At 42.8% G+C, this 22320-nt stretch overlaps 2 protein-coding genes across 4 annotated transcripts in view; both read left to right on the forward strand.

The window, feature by feature from the left end:
* Positions 1 to 22320, forward strand: part of SLC35F4 (solute carrier family 35 member F4) — a 135032-nt gene that overhangs the window by 106576 nt on the left and 6136 nt on the right. For 2 of the 3 annotated variants that reach the window (XM_054066758.1, XM_054066759.1), the window contains exons 2-4: positions 4209 to 4397; positions 8385 to 8682; positions 16495 to 16714. In XM_054066758.1, the coding sequence (XP_053922733.1) occupies positions 4209 to 4397; positions 8385 to 8682; positions 16495 to 16714 (707 nt within the window). The remainder of the gene's footprint in view (positions 1 to 4208; positions 4398 to 8384; positions 8683 to 16494; positions 16715 to 22320) is intronic. The other variant, XM_054066760.1, reaches the window with a different exon arrangement.
* CEP170B (centrosomal protein 170B) overlaps positions 1 to 22320 on the forward strand; it is a 258688-nt gene that overhangs the window by 58018 nt on the left and 178350 nt on the right. The window lies entirely within an intron of this gene.

Below are 22320 nucleotides of genomic sequence, written 5' to 3' on the forward strand. Positions count from 1 at the left end.
TAATCATGTGGTTTAGGTTAGTCACAAGCATAATTACCTTGCTAAATTGAAGCAAACTGGAATATGTATGTAATAATTAACGCAAGACAAATACGGAGTTTGTTAGAAGTATGTGGAAAGCCACAGGTTCCCCATGCTGGTTTCCCTTTGATCTCCATCTGCAGAGAAATGTCTTTACTTCTTATCTGATAAATGCTTCTTATGCATTTACAGGGCAAGGAAAAAAAGATTTGTTGCAACAGAATAAACTACAAAGAATCCTAAAAAATGGGAAAGAGCAGGAGTTTGGTTTTATCCAGTGATGTAAAAGTAATCCAGGTGGATTTGACTCCTTAAGATGTGCTTGATACAATCATGTGTGGTCCTTCCCAGTCCTCCCTTCCTTCGTCAATCCCATTGTCTGAGTGTTGCTTTAACACTCAATTATTACCTCCAGCTAATGAAGCTAATTTCTAGCAGCAAGATCTGGTGGTCTGGCAAGTTTTTACCTATTACCCCCCCTCAGTCTCTTTCAGTAGCATTCCCTTAAAATGTCAAATAATTCTTAAAATGTAGATTCATTCTCAGCCTGTGATTCATCTCTGCTAGAGCCAAGAACTGTGGTTTTGCTCAGCATTGACTGCGTCAGTTCACAGAAACCAGATGAGGCTTCTGTACACAGTGAGTTACACATACCCGTTGTAACCTCTTACATCGAGTAGTCAGGTTAAAAGAAGATCAGGTAAAATAATCAGGTAAAAAGTCCCACCTGGTGTAAACATCTCTGCTCAGGATGGTTGTCCGGGGTCAGACTGGATGGGGCTTTGAGCAACCTGATCAAGTTGAAGATGTCCCTTCTTGCTGTCAAAGGGTTGGATTAAATCACCTTTAAAAGTCCCTTCCAACCCAAACCATCCCGTGTTTCTGTTATTCCCTGTGTAGTCACAGGGCGAGGCAGTTAGTCCTGGAGCACTGTTCTTCTCATCCTAAGGTTCATATCTAAAATAAGTGAAATGAGTCTGATCCAGTGTCACTCTTCCTTTGCTATGAAGGGTATGTATTTTGGTACCTTTTTAGTTAATAGTTGCTTCTCCATTTGCACATGGCAAATTGTGGCAGCAACCTGCTATTGTCCTCTCTGGAGAGGACATGGACTCACTGTCTAAGACCACAAGGTCTCTATAGGTGTGTGGGATTTATGAAGGTATGCAGAAGATCAGTGGCAAATGCTGTTCTTGGTGCCCCTAAATTTGGAGGATATTAATGGATCCCTACTTGATAGCTGGTAATTGCTCTGTGAGACAAAGAACCAGAGTTGTGTGAGTCTTGCCTTCATTCCCCTAATGTAGAGTAACAGTGCACACATGCACGTTTTACTATGTAATAGTGATTTGTTGTCCTTGCTGCTGGTCCCAGGTTCGGATAAGTTACTCTAGCATATATCTAGTCACCTTCTCTGTCAAACTATATATAAAAGTATAAAATATATATATAAAAGTATAAAATATGTTCAGATTCAGTAGCATTAGATGGCCGAGGCTTTCTAGCTGTAACAAGGAAGTATAGATGAATTGCTGGGCTATCTGATTGCTTTCAAGTACAAGGGAAGAAGGTTTCAGTAAATCAACCAGTGACTTTTGATTAAATGCAATCTCTTGAATCGCAGTTTGGGTATCAACTGATGAGTTTCTCAATGTATGGGAAAAGATTGATGCTGCTTTGTTGTACCAGATATAAATAACTCAGAGCTCTTTTTGCATGTCAGGAAGAATAGGTTTCCTTGAAATTTTGGTCGCAGATCATCTGCTAGACTTCTGCTGAGGGTAATGTGAACTTGATCATGCTCTAATTCTATCTGAAGTGAGACGTAGCACATGTCTTTCAACTTGATGAAATCTCTTTAAATGATGCGTATCAAAGTGACTAGTGATTTAGGTCGAGGCACCTTTGTGGCTGATTCTCTGAGGACAAGCACTCAGCAAATGCTTTCTGAAAATAAAACTTAAACTTTAAGTTGGGGATCTGAAAAATCCTAAGTGCCTTTTTGACTATTTAGCCCCCCAGGTACTGATTGTCTTAGCCTCATGGAGGCTGGAACTAACTTTCACCTCTCAAATAAAGGTGTCGCGCTGCTTCTTGTGGCCAAGGGCTGCTAATTCTAATGCGCTTTTCAACCTCAGGGTGATTTACAATATGTTTACAAAGTCTAATGAAGTAGGTAATATTATCCTTGTTTGACAAAGGGAGAAGTAACATTTGGAGTTATGAAATAATTAGAACAAAGTCACGAGGGCAGTTGTGTCATTGTTAGATCACTATTTTCTCCAATAAAAAGTAAATATATGAGTGTGAATGGCTTTTTAAAGCTCTGAGAATATCCAGTTGGCTCCAAAAAGCTCTGTGGATAGTGCCACTCACCAGAAAATTAGGAGAAACAATACAGTGCTTAGACATCATATAGCTCTGAATTTTCCAAATTTGACTTGTGTGGGTCTGCTGTCATAGACTGTGGGTTGTATACTGCCTTGACCGAATTTGTAGGACTACATAGCAAGATGGGACTATGTGACAAGGTGGAACCTAGATCTGGGTGTTCCCCTTGTGTTTAAATACCCCCATAATGGATGGAAGAGGAAGAGAAGAATGTCTTTGAGAACGAACATCTCTAGTGAGTTGGCTGCTGGTTCAGTTACTTGTCCACTTGCTAGGTTAAAACTAACCTTGGAAGCTCTAAACAGGTTGAGAGAGGATTTTGTTTTGTATAATGCCATCTTCTATACATCTCTTCCTTTGTTATCTCTGTAGTTACACCTGTTGAATCAAACATAGCATTAAGTTCATGGGAGGCTGTATGAAACCTAGCTTCCTCTGGCAAAAGAGCGTTCACCGGATTCATGCAGTCTCTTGGATCTTGAATACTGTCCTTGGTTTAGAGTATACTTTCATGTTGTTGTTCGTCATGGGGTTATTTGTATGACATGTATTGGAATGACTCATTTCGCAAGGAAGAATGTTGCCCTCTAAGATGTCTGCCATATTTGTTGCACATTTGAGACCTTACACATGAAGTTTGTGTCTGGTTTTGTATTTGTTACGATGAGAAATAATCATGATTCTCAAATCCTTCTAAGTCATAGCAGGGTCAGTGGCTGCTCTGGCTAGATGCGTCTTCCCTAAGCTTAGGTAAAATGGTCACCAGTTGAAGTAGCAGCTGCAAAACAAGCAGTGGGTGATTTCAGCTGATCATGAAAACACATCTATACTCACCAAAATGGCCTGTCATCTTGACTTTCTGACAGAGGACTCTCTTGTGCCACTCATGTGTTGACCTCTTACACAGATACCTTCCATACATTTGAGAGTACGTGCAAGATGTTCGGGCACATTCTGCTGGATTCAAACATTGCACTCTTTTCTGTCTTTTGTTGGTTCTTAATTCAAGTCCTTCAAGCTCTTATTCATAAAATGTGGCGTCCTTCTCACTGGCAAAACCTTCATCTGATGCCACTGGTATTTCGGGGACTTGGGTCTTGTCCGCTGCCTCGTGCCTCTGTACAGCCTCTGAGTGAAATGCAGCACCTCGGCATTGCCTGCGCCAGCAGAAGAAAAGCAGCTTCTCTGAAGATGTAGAGATTCTGATTTGGTGCGTGTAAAGGCTTAAAACTGGCATCTTCAAAGGTTTAGCGGAAGTCTTCGTCCGAAAGACCCATCGTGAGTGTTGCCTCATTCCATACAAGAGTCTCTAAGGATCACTGTGGAGGATGGAAAGAGAAAGCTCTCCTCAGGAGAAACTCTCAGCACTGAGCCTGGGAGGCAGTTGATCCTCAGCCCTTCTTTCCACCCTGAGGGAGAATGGTGACCTCTCCGTTTGCGTGATTCAGTGTCAGTGCTCAGTAAGGGGCCCACGTGAGTACAAATTCTGTTGACTGTTCAGACCCTATGGATGGAGCCGTGGGGCTAAGACTATACTGCAGCACAAGGTGCTCATTTCTTCAGGGGATAGACTGATTTTCATACAGCACCTTTTTATCTATAAGGGGGGAGAGAATTACGTATTTATTTACTTTCTTGTTTACTTGATTCTGACCAGAGCTGAAAGCTTGATTTTTGCAGTGTGCTTCCTTTCTTCCGCTGAATCGTTTGTATGCATTTCACTGACAGAGTGTTTGAAAGCCCGACTTTCCTCCAGGGAGTTTACAGCCAAACTGATGCAAACTCTTTCTTCTCAGGTGCCTCACGATCATCTGTCATCCAATGCAAGCCAGGAGGCAACTGCCCCAGCAGACACAGAGGCATGACTAGGCAGCTCTCCCCTCTATCTGTTGCTGAAGATTCTGCTGCTCCCATTCTTGAGCTGCAGAATCGAAGTCCCTCGGGAATCTGTCGGCACAGCAGAGTCGAGAGGCAGAGCAGATCAGGTAGGCATAACAGCCGCATTCCCGGCGTCACAGCATGCCTGCAAAAGGCCTCTTTCGTCTGTCTTTTGAAAGATGGTACGGAGTCCGAGCATGTTGACTTTGGTTTATGGTGCTGCAAACGGAAAAGCCACATGAAAGTCCTTCCTGGACCTGTGTGCAAACTGGGTTTAGGTGGGAAGGAAGCAAGGATGGGAGGAAAAGCCCTGGGCCTCAGCAGGTACGTGTAATGTGTAAGATAGCTGAAAAACCTTAAGGCCAGTAGGCACGGAAGATCTTGAAAGGATGATTAACATTAGCACACAAGTTATTTTTTACAAAGTGGTTATGTTTCCTCAGCTTCAGCCTGGCCAGAGACCAGGATCCTTAACAGCCAGCCACGCTCCATCTGAAAGACAATGACAATCTCAGCTGATCCACGGCTGATCTGATGAAGAAGAAGAGAAGAAGCAACAGGTGGAAGGATATCTAGAAAAGACCATCACAGTTCAGATCATCGATCAGCTGCATATCAGGGCTTCCATCAGAAATGTGTCACCCGCTTTACTGCAGAAGTTTAGCTCAAATGAACCAGTAGGTATGGTGAATGCCGATTTCTTCACCATGATGTCCATCCGTCACCAACAGGGATGGGAGCGATTACAAGATGCAGCCACAGGCGTTTGAGTCTGCTGAGTTGTGCTGTTGAGGAGGAGAGAGATGTTAAATGACTGAAATTAACCATCAAGGTTCTTGGGAATGCTGTGTATATAGATACTGTGGGCAAAGAGGAGGAAGAGCAGGTTGGATCTCCCTTGCATACTGGAACTGTGGGAGGTGAACCTTTCTTCTTGTCACTCCGCCACTGATGGCAGCAAGAGTCAGCCTTTTTCTTCTTGTGCTGTAAGATGGTTGGATCTCATACTCCAGGAACACTCTCTTGATGGGAACCCTCAGAAGAATGTTGGAGGTGATTATTGCTGCAAGGAGTGGATGATACAATATCTTGCAGTAAAGGTCATATCTAAGATACCAGAAAAGTGATCTATTCTCATTTTTGCCAATATCGGGCTGAAATACTCTGTGCATGCTGGCACTAGGGTACATCCAAAATCAGAATTCATCTTGTCTAAGAAAGAACTTTATCCCATTTGAGAAAACAGTTGTGCCTTGACATCATGTATCTTCTAAACATGTGTTTTGCAACTATTGATCTTTTTCTCCTGATCTTCCATTCCTCATCAGTGAGGTCTAAGTAGGCCTGACCTGAGAGGCAGGTAAACAAATATAAAGAATATTATTTTCTAGGTCCCAAACAGTCAAAAGAGTTCAGAAGAAAAACTATAGATCTTGGATTTCCTCATCTCGCTCTTCTGAAAAAATGAAAGCAAGAGATATTTGTGTTGCTGTCTTGTCACAGAGACACCGCAAGCAAGAAATATATTCTAGACAATTATATTCCAGACTAGATGCACTTTGCCATTGACCCGTGTCATCTCCATGTGTCACCTGCAGTGCCATCTGCGTTCTTTACTGACGTTTCATCCTTGTTGAGTTCTCAGATTGTTTCTGTCCTCTTGACAGGGTAAGTCTCTTGGTTTGTTTCAGACGAGGCTAAACGCAGACTCCATGGATTTCTACTAACTTGCTAACTGCAAAATATTAACTACCAAATCACTTTTGTTTTCTCCTGGTTAGTGTATTGTTCACTATCTGAACACTAGTCGTTCTTTCTAGCTCACTCCAGCCTCAGCTTCACGGATTGGAAATCCTTAGACCTATTCAGTAGGAATTGTTTGCCTGCTCGCCACGTGTCTTTGAGTTCCAGCCCTGTAATTATCTTTAAAGATATTTCTTACCTTGTCCTTTTGAATCTTTGGCCAAGATTTAGGTGTGCACATCCCATGGATTTTGAAAGCAGTTATGTGAAGCTACTGTGTCACTTTGGCCAGGCATCCATCTCGATTTCACTTAAATTCAATTTAAATATCCAGTCTAGGGAGAGATAAATGCCTCCAGTGGGCTCAGATAAATAAGGTTGAAATCAGCTACCTTCTCACCATGTCTGACCATTATCATTAAGTGTAAAGGGGCGCTGGGCAACATGTTTAGTCTGAATAAGCAATTCTAACTACATTACATGGGATGAATCCTACCCTTTAACCACTTAGAAAAACTCTCCACTGTACATTTAATCAGGCTAAAGCTTACATAGGTCTTTAAATCCAAGGTAGGACTTGCAACGAGTGTGTGCTTCTGTGCTTTTCCCTAACATTCAGACCTGACTCTGTAAAATCCAAGTCAAATACTAATGGTAGTGTCATATATAACCACAATTACATAGTTATTTGGTAATGGAAAAATAGGAAGTGGGGATAAAGAACTACTAATGGCATAGTAGTTCTGCTCAGCAGGAAAACCTGTGAGTGGAATTTACATAATGTATTCTTTTTAAGCCATTCTAACTTGGAAATAAACTGTAATTTACCTTTTAATAGAAGATGTCGGTCATTATTAGTACAATAAAAATATCTATTTTCTCTCAGCAGCCAAAAAAAATGCTAAAATGTTCCTTGCTTTTTCATACCACTGTCTGATTATCCCCTGCATGTTTTTAATAAACTGTAATTTTATTTAAATTCGTGATTTATCACTAAACAATGGAGCCACTGATTATTTTTAGAAATAAAATACACCATACAATTACAATTACAATTACAATTACGATTACAAAAAGCTCCATGTTCTGGTTAGACAAATTCTTGATTGCAAATGTGCTACCTGCTATGATAAATCGTTTCTTAGGTGTTAGGTTGGTCTAATACAATAACTGGGAACCTCACGCTGATATTTCTTAATGGCTGTAGCAGAAACAGTAATATCAATGGAAAGTAAAATGGAGTCTGAAAAGGTACCTTTTTCACATTTAAGTTGAATGTAGGACAACGTATGCTTTCACTGCAGTAGATCTATAGCTCTTCTGAACTTCAACAATTATATTGTGTGTCTTATATATGTCATATCGTATGTTGATGAGAGTGATAATAGTTAAGAACAGCTGCAGGTCATGATTTTTGGAAGGAACTCCTGTTTCTTCTATTAAAGTGATGGAATATTGTCTAACGGGGTAGATGGTTGGAGCTCAGTGCAGTTGGGCACTCACAGGGCAACAGTGTTGGTGCTCCTCAGTATCCAACACAGTTCCATCCATTGCTTTCAGCTGGGATCTGTGAAATCAATCTAGGGTTCATGGGTTGCACCTCTGGAAGGTGTCTGGGCAGCATGTCAAAAAGATGAAATTAAATTCTCTACACTTCCATTAGGAAATCTGCAGCAGCCTGATTAGGTCTGAAAAGTACTGTACTAAAATGGGAATGACAACCTTCCAATTCCTCCTCGGTTCTGTGTACAGGTTTATTTCTAGGCATGCCAAGCTTCAGATTTGTCCAATTTCCCTTTTTAACTTCAAAAATGTGAATACACTGACTTGACTGAATAAAGCCTTTCTACGCTTGGTTAGATGAAACCACCAAACTGTTTCTTTTTGCCCTCACAGCTTGTGAATAAAAGAAAGAAAAATAAAAAAAGTGATTCTTGAGTTAAAATCTTGAATAATAAGAACTTGTTCCTGGCTTCAGATGTACAGGCTCAGATAGATTTCATGTTGCACACAAGTGCAGTAATTGACTTTATAATGTAGTTGGTTCCAAGTGATGTAGCTGTATTCAGGAGGTTTGGCTGACAGGGGGGGAAAAAAAGGCTGAGAAAGCAAGCAGTGGCAACAGCTTAACTGTAATTCTGTTACCTCAGGACTCGGTATTGTGTTTGTATTTGTATTTTGTATTTCCTGTCCCCTTGAAATGACACAGACAGTATTACTGAAGTATTTCTGGGGGGGGATTTCAGTGCTTGTGGGGCTGAGAGGAATTATAGGGAGAAGGCAAGAATTGTTTGAACGTGTTTGTTATGTGTACAACTATTCTCTTTTCTGTTGTTTTTTTTTTCTTCCAGGAGATGAAGGAACGCAGGCACACACAGAGAACAGCAGCCAAGAAGCTGAAGGACAGACACGATGCCAGTCTTGCACATCAACATTTCTCAAGCTTATCTGGAGATTTCTGATAATTTTGTCCGTCTTTTCCTCCTGGGTTGGGACCACACAGTTTGTCAAAATTACGTATGAGACCTTTGACTGTCCTTTTTTCATGACTTGGTTCTCAACAAACTGGAACATTATGGTTTTTCCCATTTATTATTCTGGGCACCTTGCAACTACACAGGAAAAGCAGTCTCCAATCAAGAAATTCAGGTAGGCTTTTTTTTTTTTGTGGTGATATCTCTTTAAACAACCTGATTTCTGTGGCCTGAGATCACTGTTCTTCTCAGTTTGGTGTCAGAAGACAGAATAAATATCATGCTGCAGAAAAACTTATTCAGAAACAGCTTACAGAAGGCTAAAAATTGAGTGATATATGCTTGAACGAATGGATAATTGATTGTTAGAGATTTTTTTTTTACTGATATGAAAAGCTCACTTTGTTTATAACCTGCTACTATGTTATCTAATACCTCTAAGCTTTGTGTTCGTGTCTGGATCAGGCTTTGACTGGCTATTATTTAGTCTTCCTATCCATTTATGATAGAACATTAGTATAAAGTCCAACCAAAACAATTCAGAGTGGAGGAGGTGCTCAAAGCTGAGGAGATGGTTTCCGTGGGGAAGACCATGGTTTGGTCTCTATGCCCAGCAGGTATAGCAGAATGAAAACTGTCCTTTCCTCCTCTTGCTGGATCATAGCACAGAGAAAGAACATCCAAGTAGCCTTCTCTGCTCTCTTTTATGCATGATAGGAAAGAAGTCAGGGTGCACACTCTTGTTTCTCCTTCCCCTCTGGCTCTGAGGGGTATATTGCATAGCTGAGTGGCTGTCATCCCAAGGAAACGATGTGAAGGCTTTGTCCCATCTTCCTTCAGGCTTCATGTTGGAATACTTCTTCCTCTGTGTTGCAAAAGCCAGGGGAAAATGTCTCTTTGACTCTGGCCTCTCCTTATGCCGTGTGGCTGCTTGTTTTAATGGAGGTGTCAACCTCAAGTGCAAAGGAGTCCATAACACTAACTTTGACATTGGTCTGTAGGGGTGGAAATTTAGAAATTCCTCTTCAGTAGCCACTGTGAAATCATAGAAATACAAAATTGAAGGGGAACCCAAAGAGATCGTCCTGCTGCACAATCGGTGCTGGTGCATGACCAAAGCTGCCTTAGCTTCACCCTAGCCAGTTCTTAAAAAAGCTTTATCTCACCTGTACTGAGGATTTAAAAGCACCAGCATCTTCTGGGACAATTCACCCCAGTGTTCCTCGTCCAATTCCATTACTTTACCAATCTGACAGTGAAGTAGAAGCTGTTTTAAAGGATGGAGTTAAATTCAACTTGCTGAGAGATAACAAACCTTGCTTATGGAAGGAAGATAATTTTGAGCTGGGACCCAATTCTGTTACTCCAGTGCAGACCTGATGTGAAAACAATCTTATTGACTTCAACAGAGGTGTCTGGGCTGCAAGGTATTAACTAGCTTGTGGCCTCTACCTTGTTCGCAGAGGGTTCAGTGCAGTTGTCACTGAGCACACAGGGAACTTAATTTGTGACCAGCAGGCTGGAGTGTAGCAGGACCAGATTCTTCCCTCATCTGCTTTTGCCAGGATCTGGGGTGTAATTTGACCCTAAATTATCGTTTCTGTCAGATCAGCATGACTGAAATGAAACAGTTGCGCTTACTTAACTGCTTCTCTGAAAACCCTGGTGCTTTGTACGTTCATGATGCCTTCACTCAGATTCTCGCTGGAGTGTTTTTGAGAGCATTAACAGCATTGGCTTCTGAGTGTGGGGTAAAGTAATAACAAATGCACAGCAGATAAGGAAGAAGGTAAAAGAATAAATATCCCTGCAGATACAGATCCTCTCCAGTTAGTTGGTGAATTATACATCCATCAGAGCAAAATTTGTGGCAAGGCATAATAAAAATATTCTTAAGTAATTGATACATTTCCCAAGCTGTTTGAGTTCAGCTTTTAAAGTTGAGGGCACCTGCTTACATGCCCAGAGGAATTTCTGCGAGCACAGAGATGTGAAGTGGTTTTGTGAATGTGTGGAAACAGGAGGCTGGTGTTAGATACCCTGGAAAGGCATCTTCCCAGGGTATTTTACTTCCTACTAGAGATACATTGGCAACCTGCATCCCAGGGAGAAGGCAACTGACTTTATGATAGGAACAAACTGTTTGGTCTTTGCTGTGTCATAACTTGACAAGCCAAGCACTTTCAGCTTCAGTATGGGAATACACATCTCTTCATGATGAGCACATGATTTTCTGATGACTTATAGAGTAGAGAAGCATCATTTGTAGTTCTTCAGAGTTTTAGAAATGTGTGGTTCAGAAAGGATCTCTGGAGGTCATTTCACCCAGCTTCCTACCCTGAACAGGGTTATTTCCAAAGCTAGATTTATAGGTTGTGTAATTGTTTTGTTTGTGTTTTTGATATTGTTCCTCTTACAGGGTTTTTTAATACATTTTGTAAGATTTCTTCTTGCTTCATTTGCCGGATTTGTTTCTGCAGCATAGCTGTTCTTGTCAATAAAGCCTGTCCTGTAGCCATTCCAAGTCTACCTCAGAGTCCAGAGGTGATTTGTCTTTCTGTTTCGGGAGGATGTAGTTACCCACTGGATGCTTTAAAGATATATGACATTTTGTCCAGCAGATATTCCCAGTCGACCAGAACAAACAGCGTCTATGATATCTTGGCAGAAGTCAGTGATCATGCAGGTGATTTGCAGAGCGCTGCCCCAGGCTGGAAAAGCAGTGGCTGAGCCACTGTTACTTTAACTGTCAACTTTAGATTGGCTTTCTGAAAGTTTTACAATCTCTGAGATCATAAATTGTGTATTTCTTACCTTTCACACTTTACCTTAGACTTTAAATTTTGTGGTCTTACAAACTGACTCCAGATTTTTGCCTCCCTTCTGCATTTCAGTAAAGTACGTTTGTTGTCTTGAGGTAGAAGACACAGCTCTTGGTATCCCCTCAGTGTTGTAAATAAATGGTATATCCCACATAAAGAGGTTGAAACTCCTTGCATTAGCGGTGAATAAAATGATCTGAACCTCAGTAAGCTCAGCAATAAAAATCTAACCCTACCGGTATTTACCACAGCAGAAGACACTCCACAGACTTGATATAGGATCCTAACAGAGTTATCATCAGGAATAGTGGATAACATTTTCAATGCCAATAAATTTTGCCTCCTCATCTGCTGCCTTGGCTTCTCGAGGACAACACTGTGACATTCAGCAGCTTTCTGCCAGAATACATCCATGCAGTAATAGCTGAAGTTGGTCCTACAGGTGCTATGCAGCCTTGAGGCACTGGCTAGGAAGGATGTAGGTAGGTGCAGGTGAACGTGTTGGGAAGAGCTAGTTTTCTAGCAAGGATAACAAGATGTGAGCATCACTCGATGTAAAACCAGAGTCAAATAGCTTATACTTGCTGTCATCTGTCATCTGCAAGGATGTCACCTGCAAATCTCTCCATCTACGTTGCAGCAGTAGCTCAGCCCAGCTTCCCCAGCAGCTCCGGGGGCAGCACTGCAGATCTAGATCATCATTGCAAGGGTCTTCAGAGGAGAGATAAGGATCTCTGTTTCCTGAAGCTTTTCCTGCCCCAGCTGGCTCAATGGTAGGGAGGGAGACCATCGGAACAAAACAGGGCTTCCCTTGGCCCATTTCTTGTTGGGGAGCAGCATTCCCATGTTACTGCCCTCTGAGCCAGTGACCATTTATGCCGAGGGTTCATGCATGATTCCCTTTCCTTTTGCTCCATCTCTGGAGCAGGCAAAGGCAGCTGCCCAGGCTCTTTCTTTATGTTCGGGTGAGAAGCAAAATGAGAACTTGGTCAGTCTTAGAAAACAATGCACCAGTTGCTTAACCACCATTACTCTGTTTGGTGTCTGTCTTCTGAAACAGAGCTGGAAATTGTCATTGCCGCAGATGCCATCGTTTAGATAGAAGGACCAAATGACATAGTAGCAGCTTGTGCTCACAAAAGGTCCCATGGTGCTGCTTGTGACCATGTCACTGGTGACCTTGCCAAGTTTTAATCTGGGTGATGTAATTACATTTGCTGTATGCACATATCCCAGGTAGCGTCTGTTAGCTCTGCTTTTTTTTTTTTCTGAAAGCTGGTTTAAAACCAGCTGCTGCATTGCACTCCAGAGGCTACTGCACGCCAGGAGTGAATAAATCCATTCTTCTGGAGGGGCTGGCATCAGAATAACTAAGAGGCAACACAAGCTATTTAGTGGGTGCCAGAGGCAAAGCTACATGACTGCCTGAGGTGCTGTAATTCCTGAGAGCATGGCACGCTGCCCAGAGCTGATGACTGAGGGGTACCTGCAAATAAAAAGAGCTATTTATGTTGGAGGGCAGGTTTTAAATAAACTTCTTGTGCATTTGGAAATAGTTTGTGTCATAGTTTCGGGGTCAGCTGCCCTTAGATGTGTCTCTGCCTTTAAGTCAACAGCCTGCAGGTATCATCTGTATGGGGATGGATCTGTGGAGCGGTCTCTCCTGAGCCAAGGGTTTTAATCACTATCATGTCCTGATGACTCCTGCAAGCTTAATTTTAGTTGTGTGCCAAAGAGGCTGAGTTAACCACTGAGCAACCAGCCTTCACAAAGCCCGAGGCAATCTACTTTAGCCATGACTGGGAACATAAAGTATTCTTCCTATCTCCTCATTCGCTGAGCATTATTCATGGAGTTCTCGTAGGCACAGAGGTGAATTCATCAAGTACCTGTCTTGCTCAGCACAACCTTGTCACGAGTCTTTGCTGTTTATTTTTAATTGAGAGGAGAGGATCCACTGGCCTCTGTTTTGTCTGGACGTTGTACACCGCTGTGTGTGGTGGAGGGCTCATAGTCAGGGCGTTTGAATTCCATCCTTCTGATTCTCCTTTGAGCTTTTGTGCAGACATCCCAGGGATTGGTAGGACAACAAGATATGACCAATTCTGGGACACATACTTCCCCGTTCTTTTGCTTTGGAAGCCACCCACCCTCCCCATGGACGGAGGAACGGAAGCACTGGGCTTATTCCCAGCATCTCCCTGGCGGTGGGAAGCCACAGTGGATGACAAGGGTGCATTTGTAGAAGAGCTTTTCCTGCTGCTTTGGGTGGTTTTGCTGTTGCCACCAGAGTGATATGCTTGGATGGTTTTGCTGTTGCCCTTTTTTATGTTACTAGCGTAGTACTGGGGTACGTAACCGTGCCCTGCATTACTGTAAGCAGCCCAAGCACCTTTCTCTCTCGTTTTAACACAGCACAAGCTTCTTTTCTCCAAGATTCATGCTGACAGCTTCTGAGATAGGTTGGATTTATGATTGTGCAATGACCCAATTGTAGATCAGCACTGATGGATGGAATTCCAGCTGGGCTGGAGAGAGGAGGCTCCGTATAGTTCACCGTGCAGATCTCTTCTTACCACGAGATGGGGCACCCTGGCTCTGGGGCCATGTAATGGTGAGGCAGCCACAGTGCATCCAAGTCAGAGGTCACCTCTCTTGAAATGAGACATAGTCTGAGTTCTGAATCACCCTCTGTGTCCACCCAAGTCTCATGAGGAGAAAATATCATTTAAATGTAAACTGCTATATCTGCAAGTCAATGAACGTTCAAGTCTCTGCTAGCAGTGAGTCCATTCTCAGACAAGGAAACTCATCACCTTTAACTCCTGTTGAAATCAGTGATAGAAAAGCCTGCAGTCAAACTTAAGCATTAATTTATTTGCTCCACTGAGCATTTACGTTGCCTCTCAGGTGAGCAATAAGCAGCATTATCTCTTCTGTGTGTAACATTTCTGTTCTGACCTTTACAAAACAGGCTGACTTCTGAGAAAGTTTAGGTCAACCACAGTGAAGGAGGTCATCAGCAGATCTGCCTGCCTGAATGCTAACTTGTTGGACACCCTGGCAGAGTTTGAGAAAGGAATATATTGTTGCCAGAGATGACTGCTTTGTAGCCCAGGTCATTTTAGTGGCAGCAGGGAGTGAATGATTACTAAGTAAGACTTTGCTGGTCTCGTGTATGACATAGTTGCTCTTATCCTGCTGTCCTCAAGACTAGAGTGATGCTTTCCATTCCTAATAGTAATACTCTGCAGAATATCCCAGAATTACTAAAAGTGGTTTAGGAGACCTGAAAGCAATCCTGTTTTAATGGCACAGCTGGATCAGGATAATTATTACATTGTCACCACTCCCTGCCCCCAAATAACAAATGGTTTTGTCTTCACATTGCAATGCATTCTTTGAAGTTACTAATTAGTTCTACATAATTAGTGTTTTAGCAGTCTTCCAAACAGAGCCATATGTGGCTGTGAGTACTCTGGGGCCCTGAGGCCTTATGGAATTTAGATTAGTCCGTTAGTGTTGTCTCATAAGGCTGTGTTGCAGATTGGCGGTACCATGGTTCAGTCCATCGGTGTTCTGGTTGTAGGAAGTACTTGCTTGTGGGACCTCTCCTCTTATAAATAGACCTGTCTGAGAGCCTGCCATGTCCAGAAATGAAATATACTGGGAATATCTTCAAAGGTTGTGGGTTTGTGTTAGGAATGGTTGGACTCGATGATCCAGTGGGTCCTTTCCAACCTGGTGATTCTGTGATTCTGTGATTCTGTGATCTTGAGAAGTCCTTTTAAATGACAGTGAAAACAGTGGAGTTGTTAAAATCCATCCTTCCCAGTCTGGGAAAGGTAGTGACACTTCAGGAAGGGTGCAGTGATGTTCCTTTAATCAAGCTGCATGCTTGGTCTCCTCTTAATCCATGCAGGTGCCACTTTGCCCACAAGTGCTCTCCCCAAAAGCAATCTCTTCTGAGCTGAACCTTCCCTTTCTTGAAGTCCTCAGAAGAATACAGCTCACTTGAGTTATATGTGACAGTGTTTGGGAGGCTAGAGATTTTCTTTATGCAGCAGTAAAAAAAAAAAAGATCTAAAGCTACTGGAGACTATCCAGAGGAAGCCACAAAGTTGGTGAAGGGTTTAGAGGGGAAGCTGTATGAGGAGTGGCTGAAGTCACTTGGTCTGTTCAGCCTGGAAAAGAGGAGACTGAGGGGAGACTTTGTCGTAGTTACAGCTTCCTCACCTGGGGAGGAGAAGGAGGAGAAGGTGCTGATCTCTTCTCTCTGGTGACCAATGATAGGACCCAAGGGAATGGCAGGAAGATGGGCCATAGAAGAGTTAGGTTGGATACTGAGAAATGTTTCTGCACGCAGAAGGTGGTGGAGCACTGGAACAGCTGCTCAGGGAAGCAGTCATGGCACCGAGCCAGACAATATTCCAGAAGCATTTGGACAATGCCCTCAGACGCCAGGTGTGAATGTTGGGGTTGTTGTATGCAGGGGCAGGAGTTGGACTCAATGATCCTTGTGGGTCCCTTCCAACCCAAGTCATTCTGTGATTCTGTGAAGCAACATATCCAAGCAAACACAACTTTTCACTGTATGATAGATTACAGCTGTTAAATACCCTTTTCTTTCTTCCCTTCCACTCTTTTTATTTTGACTGACTCAGTCTCACTGGCTGAGGACTCTCTTTCTCACCATGGTGATGTACTTGGCAGTATTTTTGAGTATCTTCAGGCGATTCTTGAAGCTTACTTGGCCACACGTTAGAATGTATTTCAATAAAAAGAAAAACAGAATTAAAAGATTGTCAAGCTACAGGGAAAAAGATTGCGGTAATAATCCCTCTGTTCATGGCCGTGAAGGCAGAGCCTGAGAACTGCCGGTGCATTATAGATAACCTTTGTTTCTGTCTGTGAGTCCCTGGCATTATTGTTGAGTAGAGTGTGATTATTCCGGGTAAGTTACTTTTCTATTTGCAAAACTGCTGTTTTAACAAGATTGCAGGTAATTTTCCCTATGTGAATTAAACAATAGATTCTTATGGGTGTGCAGAGTAGTTAGGAAAAGCGTTTAATTGAATGCGATAAGAGTCTAATGAATGTTTGTTGTGCCGGATTGAGTGCTAAGGAAAAGCCTTGCTGAGTTTTAAATTCTTTTCTTTTCATAGGGAATGCAGTCGGATTTTCGGTGAAGATGGTCTGACGCTGAAACTCTTTCTTAAAAGGACTGCTCCCTTTTCTATTCTGTGGACTTTGACTAACTACCTGTATTTACTGGCTTTAAAGAAGCTGACAGCCACAGACGTCTCTGCCCTATTCTGTTGTAACAAAGCTTTTGTCTTCTTGCTTTCTTGGATTGTGCTGAAAGACAGGTTCATGGGAGCAAGGGTAATGACATGCCTGATTTTCCACTCTCTCTCGTTTTCATTATTGCCCTTAAATCCATAAGCTATTGTGCTGCCGCATTGTGGTCTATATTTACCATGAAACCAGTTCTCCTTTAATTTTATGCTGCAAACCTAAGCCTGAAGATCAGTTAAAGATCTCAGACTCCAGAGGTAATTCAGTGTGGGAATTTCAAGAAGCTATTACAGCTAAGTGTAATTTGATAAATTGGAATAGGAGGACTTCCAGTTTCGTATAAGCCTATTCTATCTTGGGTTACAGTGCTGAAGTACAGCCAGTTAATTTCATTTTAAAGTTAGTGATAAATGTTTTGTTCTAACCAAAGCAATTTTATTCCTTGTTTGGGTAACAGATATTTTCAATATGTAATGTATTTTTCTTACTCCACCCTATTACTTTTTGCATACACATCAATGAATACACATGTGTATGTGCCAAATATAGTTTAAAAGGGGCAGCAATTACTTTGCATGAAGGTGTATTTTGCGCTAAAGTGGTGTAGGACTCGCTGGGAGTAATATGGACCCTGCGAAGAAAGAAGAAAATAACTCGAACAAAATGACGTGTGCCTCGACCTGGGGTACAGCAAGCATGTTTGCTCTCATTTTACAAGTACAAATCTCCTAATATGCAGCAATTTAAACTGTTGACTTTATACTAGGGAGGAACTAAGCCTTTTGGCAGTTCTGCTGGTGCAGATTCCCCCATTGAAATGGCTCAAGGTTGTGTTGGGTACAATCTTGGTGGAGCTATCAAGAGCCTTGAGCTTCATTAAGAACTGGATAGGGCCACGTGTGATGCCTGTGATGAAAGGGTCCGCCAGAAATTTGATTTAGGTTCAATGGATCAGTACATTCATCTGAGTGAATTTGTGTTTAAAAAAAAAATGACCAGTAGCTTTCTTTTTTTTTCCTTTATTAATAATGTGATGGGTTCAAAAATGAAAGGAGAAGGCATATTGTTTCACAGGGTCTTGATCGAGCTCTTGGAGCAGACACTAGCACACTGAAGAGAGCACCACGCCTGGGGTTTGAAAACAGAGGAAAATAGTTCCTCTAATTTCCCGGTGAGGTGGGGCTGTGTGGGCAATCAGTAATGACACAGAGACTGAGCACCTCAAGATGTGTGTGCCAACACGCAAAGGAGCTCTTGGGAAGGGATCTATCAGGAGAGGTTCGTTGGATTGGCACAGTGGAAGGTTTGGCCAGACCAGGCAAAGTTGAGGGGGTGAACCTGTGTTTCACAGAGCTCGACCACAATGACCTTGAAGGTAAGGACGTGGACATTCCATCTTGCGGTGCTAAAGACAGACCCCTATATATCTGTTTCATATACTATTGAAAATATAGAAACATCAGGTGAATGTGACCTACCCTCAGCCTGCTGATGACTGACTAAGCCAGGTTTGAAATCCCCACTTCTTCTCTATGGAAATCAACCAGAATGGTAATTTCTGAGGCGGTAGTTCACTCCTCTGGCCCTTGATCATCTCAGCTTCCAGCTGTTATTACTCATTTATGTAACATAGTACTGACTCTAGCTGAAAATAAAATAGGAAATTCTGATCCCTTTAAGCTAGTTTTCATCTAAAAGCAACCTCTTTCTAGAAGAGTAAACACAGCTATTGTCTTTTCCTAGCCTGCTCTCTTAAAGACACCTAGATGAGTACTAATGCTGTTTTCAGTTATTAGTTATTTTTCATTGACTAAAAAAAAAAGAGTTGCTATAAATATGCATTAGTATTAATGCTGTAAACACTGTGAGGTTTGCACAAGAAAAACCTGACAGAAGAAGTAAATGGTAAATCCTGCACATTAAAGAAATTGGCTTTGCTTCTAACTGGCAGATTCTGGATGCACAGCGCTGGAAAGGTAATTAGCAGCCTTTTCCAGGAGCCCTCCTGCCAGAATAACACTTAATGATGTTAATAACAACGCAGGAGAGTGTTTGAGGACTAAAATATGTCAAAACAGTGTGGATCCAGCCTTTTGTGCTTCGAATGCCGCTCCTGCTTTCACCCACCAGCCTCTCAGAGGGCGAGTGTAATTGGGTTATTCGGACAGTAAGGAGACAAAAAGAAAAAAAGGCTTAATCATATGCTCTGAGCCAGTGTTTTTGCAAAAGCACTCAGCGCCCAGGAGCACAGCCAGTTTTTCAAAGGAGCTCAGCTCCCAGAAGCAATTTCAGAGCATTAGAGCCTTTGGGCATGTCTGCAGAGCATCGCACGTGGGGTTGCAGTCAGCGCCTGTGTACCTGCAACAGCTTTCATTTGTCTGGTCTTGAGAACCACTAGCCATCAAAACTTAGCAGGTCTGCAGCAGGTTTCCAGCACCGCCAGCTCCCTGCCCACCCGGTGTTGCTGCCGGCAGTCTCCAAACTGTCTGCAGATGCCCACAGGCGTGTGAGAGCCACATCTCCACCTCACTGATCCCTTGCCTGCATGCCAGCACACTGTTCCTGCACGTCCCAGAAAGCAGCTGCTGGCCAAGCTGGAGGGCTGGATTTTCCAACAAATTGTCTATAAGAGACAAACCAGTCTTGATGGCCTCCTTATGGTGCAGCATAATCTCACCCAAGGCTGCAGAAGTGCTACCAGGAGCTCCATGCAGAAGTCTGACTGCATTTGAGCTACCTGGAGTGTCTGTTGGGCAGTGACAGCCATGTGCCTTAGTGGTGATGCTGTGGTATGGGAAGGAGCTTGCCTGCAACCCAAGAGAGGAAAAACACCAGCTGGAGAAAGGATTATTCATATCAGAAGGATGTATACAGCAATGACTATTTAGCTATTTGACTATAAAAGTAATTCAGGTAGATCTTAGGTACCTTGAGTACCTGCCGCCCTGCACAAGAAAAAGTAAGACAATCCCTGCCTGCACTGTAATCTTCTTTGCTTGGACATTTCTGAACATCGTAGAAATTAATAACTTATCCACGTTACACTGGGACTTCTGGAAGTCCAAATAGCTTTGGCAGAGAGCAAACACAAATTTTTAAAAGGCTTCAGGTATCTGAGTAGTTCTGTTGACTTGTGTTGCTTATATTTAGCCACCTGCTTAAATATTTGCGTGTTTAAGCCCTCGGTTGTGTTTTATCTGTGAAGTTGAATTAATGGTTATTAAGTAGGTATTGAATGGTTTGGGGACGTTTCCCCCTCCTCAGAAGGTTGGCACTAGCCTGGAGGCAGGTTTCATTAATTCCGCACCTCTTTTACTGCTCTGCTCCACATGGGAATAAAACAGTCCTAAGCAAAACATTGGTTAGCTTCAATCTCTTCCAGAGGGAAAACTAATAAAGAAAAAAAAGAGGCAAGACTAATTTCTTTCCTTATCTAGGAGGCTCCAAAAGAAAGTTACTACCCTCTTCTCTTAATTAAAAGCCTTGTTTAACGAGCTGTCAGCTACAACAACCAGCTTTGCTTCACTGTGACCTTGCTGCTTCTCATCAGCTTACAGAAACCTGCAGGATGTGCTCTCAGGTTTCTAAAGCATACACATGACAATTGCTAGGCAGAGGTCAACTGTGCTAATGCAGAGTGGTGCGTAATTTGCACCTTGGAAAGAGCTTTGAACAGGAAACTTAAATAATATTCTCGCTGTTTTCCGATGTCGGGTCTTATTTATCTAAATGTCTCATGAGAGGATGCTCTATATGTGTCCGTCATTTCAGTTGTTTCAGGAAAAGAAAGGGTCTGGCTTTCTAAATGTTTGATTAAATTAATCGAATTCAGTGTCTCTGAATTTGGTGTAGTCAGACTGGAAAGGTGTTTTACCCAATAGGGCAAATCTCCCGTTGGGGATGATAGATCTACTAATTTCCACTGATACAAGGAACCGGACTCACTCGCTGGGTCTGAGCAGTGAGTTTAATCCTGATCCTTTCCCTACGAAGTGGGAAATAACTGCATTGGACTTTGCTCTTTTGCCTTATGGGAGACATTGCATGTCCCAATATTCCAGCTGAGGGGCGAAATGCTACATCTGAATTTATGTGCAGGGCAAGACTTACACTGCAGCCTATGATGAAGCCAGTGGAGCAAGAGGGGCTTCTGGAAGCCGATAAGAGGTGATGTCTGAGAGCTTCTGGGTGTAATTCTGCACTGCTTCAAGGCTGGACTTTGTGGTAGTGGTGTCTTAGGATAAGTTATAAGGAGAACAGCAGTATTACACAATTACATTACTAACAAACTGCTCACTAAAGCAAAGGTGGGAGGGAGAAACTTTGTAGGGACTGTTCCTGCTGACAGGACTGAAACTTGTTCCTCTAAGAGAATTTAGCTGTGTTTTGCTCTCAGTTCCTTGTATAGGTATAAGCTGAGGGATGAAAATTAGCATTGCTGCATCTTGGGTGATGGTATGTGCATCCTATGCCAAATGTTTCAGCGGGGTGAACAGCAGAGGGTAATGTCTTCCGGCACCCAATTCACTGAAGGAGTGAAGGTCAGATTCCCATTTAGGTGCTGGAAAATGCAGCATGCTCCCGTCCTCCTCAGCAGCTTACCAGTGAAAGCCTTAAGTCCAGATATGGCAATGTTGGATCTATGTCCCTCCATCGGATGGAGGGACTCAAGCTCTCCTGCTAAGGTGGCCTGTGTTATTCTGGAAGGGATGGGAGCTGTCTGGGCCCTTCTTGCCAAAGCCCTCCCAGATCTCATTGAACCACTGCATTACACCTGGGAGACTATGATGACATATGTGACTCCAGCCCTCGTCATTGAGTTGGGAGACCTGGATTTCAAGTACCATTTCATGCTGAATTTGGATGTATCAATGGTGTCGCCAGTTTTGATGATGGCGACTTTGTTGAGCTTGGAGCCTGGATGTTTTAAATAGAAGTAAGGTGAGATATAGACATGCACTGTGATTTGTGACTCTGCCATCGACACTGTGACTGCAATCTGGTGGGGGTGCCTGTGCCTGTTACTGATAAAATAGGGCTAATGGGGAGAGGGAAGTACATAACGATACAGTGAGGAGATGACTCTGCCAGTGAAGATGTTGGCCTAGATATCTATACGACGCAGGAGGGCTAACACTTTTACCTGCAGTCTCAAAGATTGGCTCCACCCTGGGAATAGATTCTTGCTTCTCCATTGTGTCCCATGTGTGGACGCCTTGCCCTGAGCCAGGCACGCGTTCTTTGAAACACGGTTTTGCTCCGGTGATTGGCTCTGTTGAAATTGTTTGGTGGGATTCTTGTGCTTATTGCCTGTCTGGTTCACGTCTACTCAGTGTGCGGATCAGTTGGTTTTCTGAGCCTCTTGGTAAAACTGTGTGAGATCACAAAGTCAGGCTTCTCTGCCAAAGGGCACATGGTGTGGTCAAGCTGCCTTTAAAGGCTGCAGTGTGAAGAACACAAAGCTTAGGCTTACCTACTAGTAGTTATTTCTAAAATGAAGTTTAAGGAGCTTTTCCGGGAAGCACGTGCCCATCTCACGTTGGTGTTGGCTCAGAGCTGTACCAGAGCTGCGGGAGCAAGGAGGTAAAAAGCCCTGCCTGGCTCAGCAATTGAGTTTGGGAACCCATCAGTGTGGCAGTGTCTGTAGAGGTTAGTGTTGTCGAGGTAAACTGCATTAGTTTCTCCTTTTTATG

This window comes from Cuculus canorus, chromosome 5 (genome assembly GCF_017976375.1).
Source record: "Cuculus canorus isolate bCucCan1 chromosome 5, bCucCan1.pri, whole genome shotgun sequence".
Taxonomy (NCBI): Eukaryota; Metazoa; Chordata; class Aves; order Cuculiformes; family Cuculidae; genus Cuculus; species Cuculus canorus.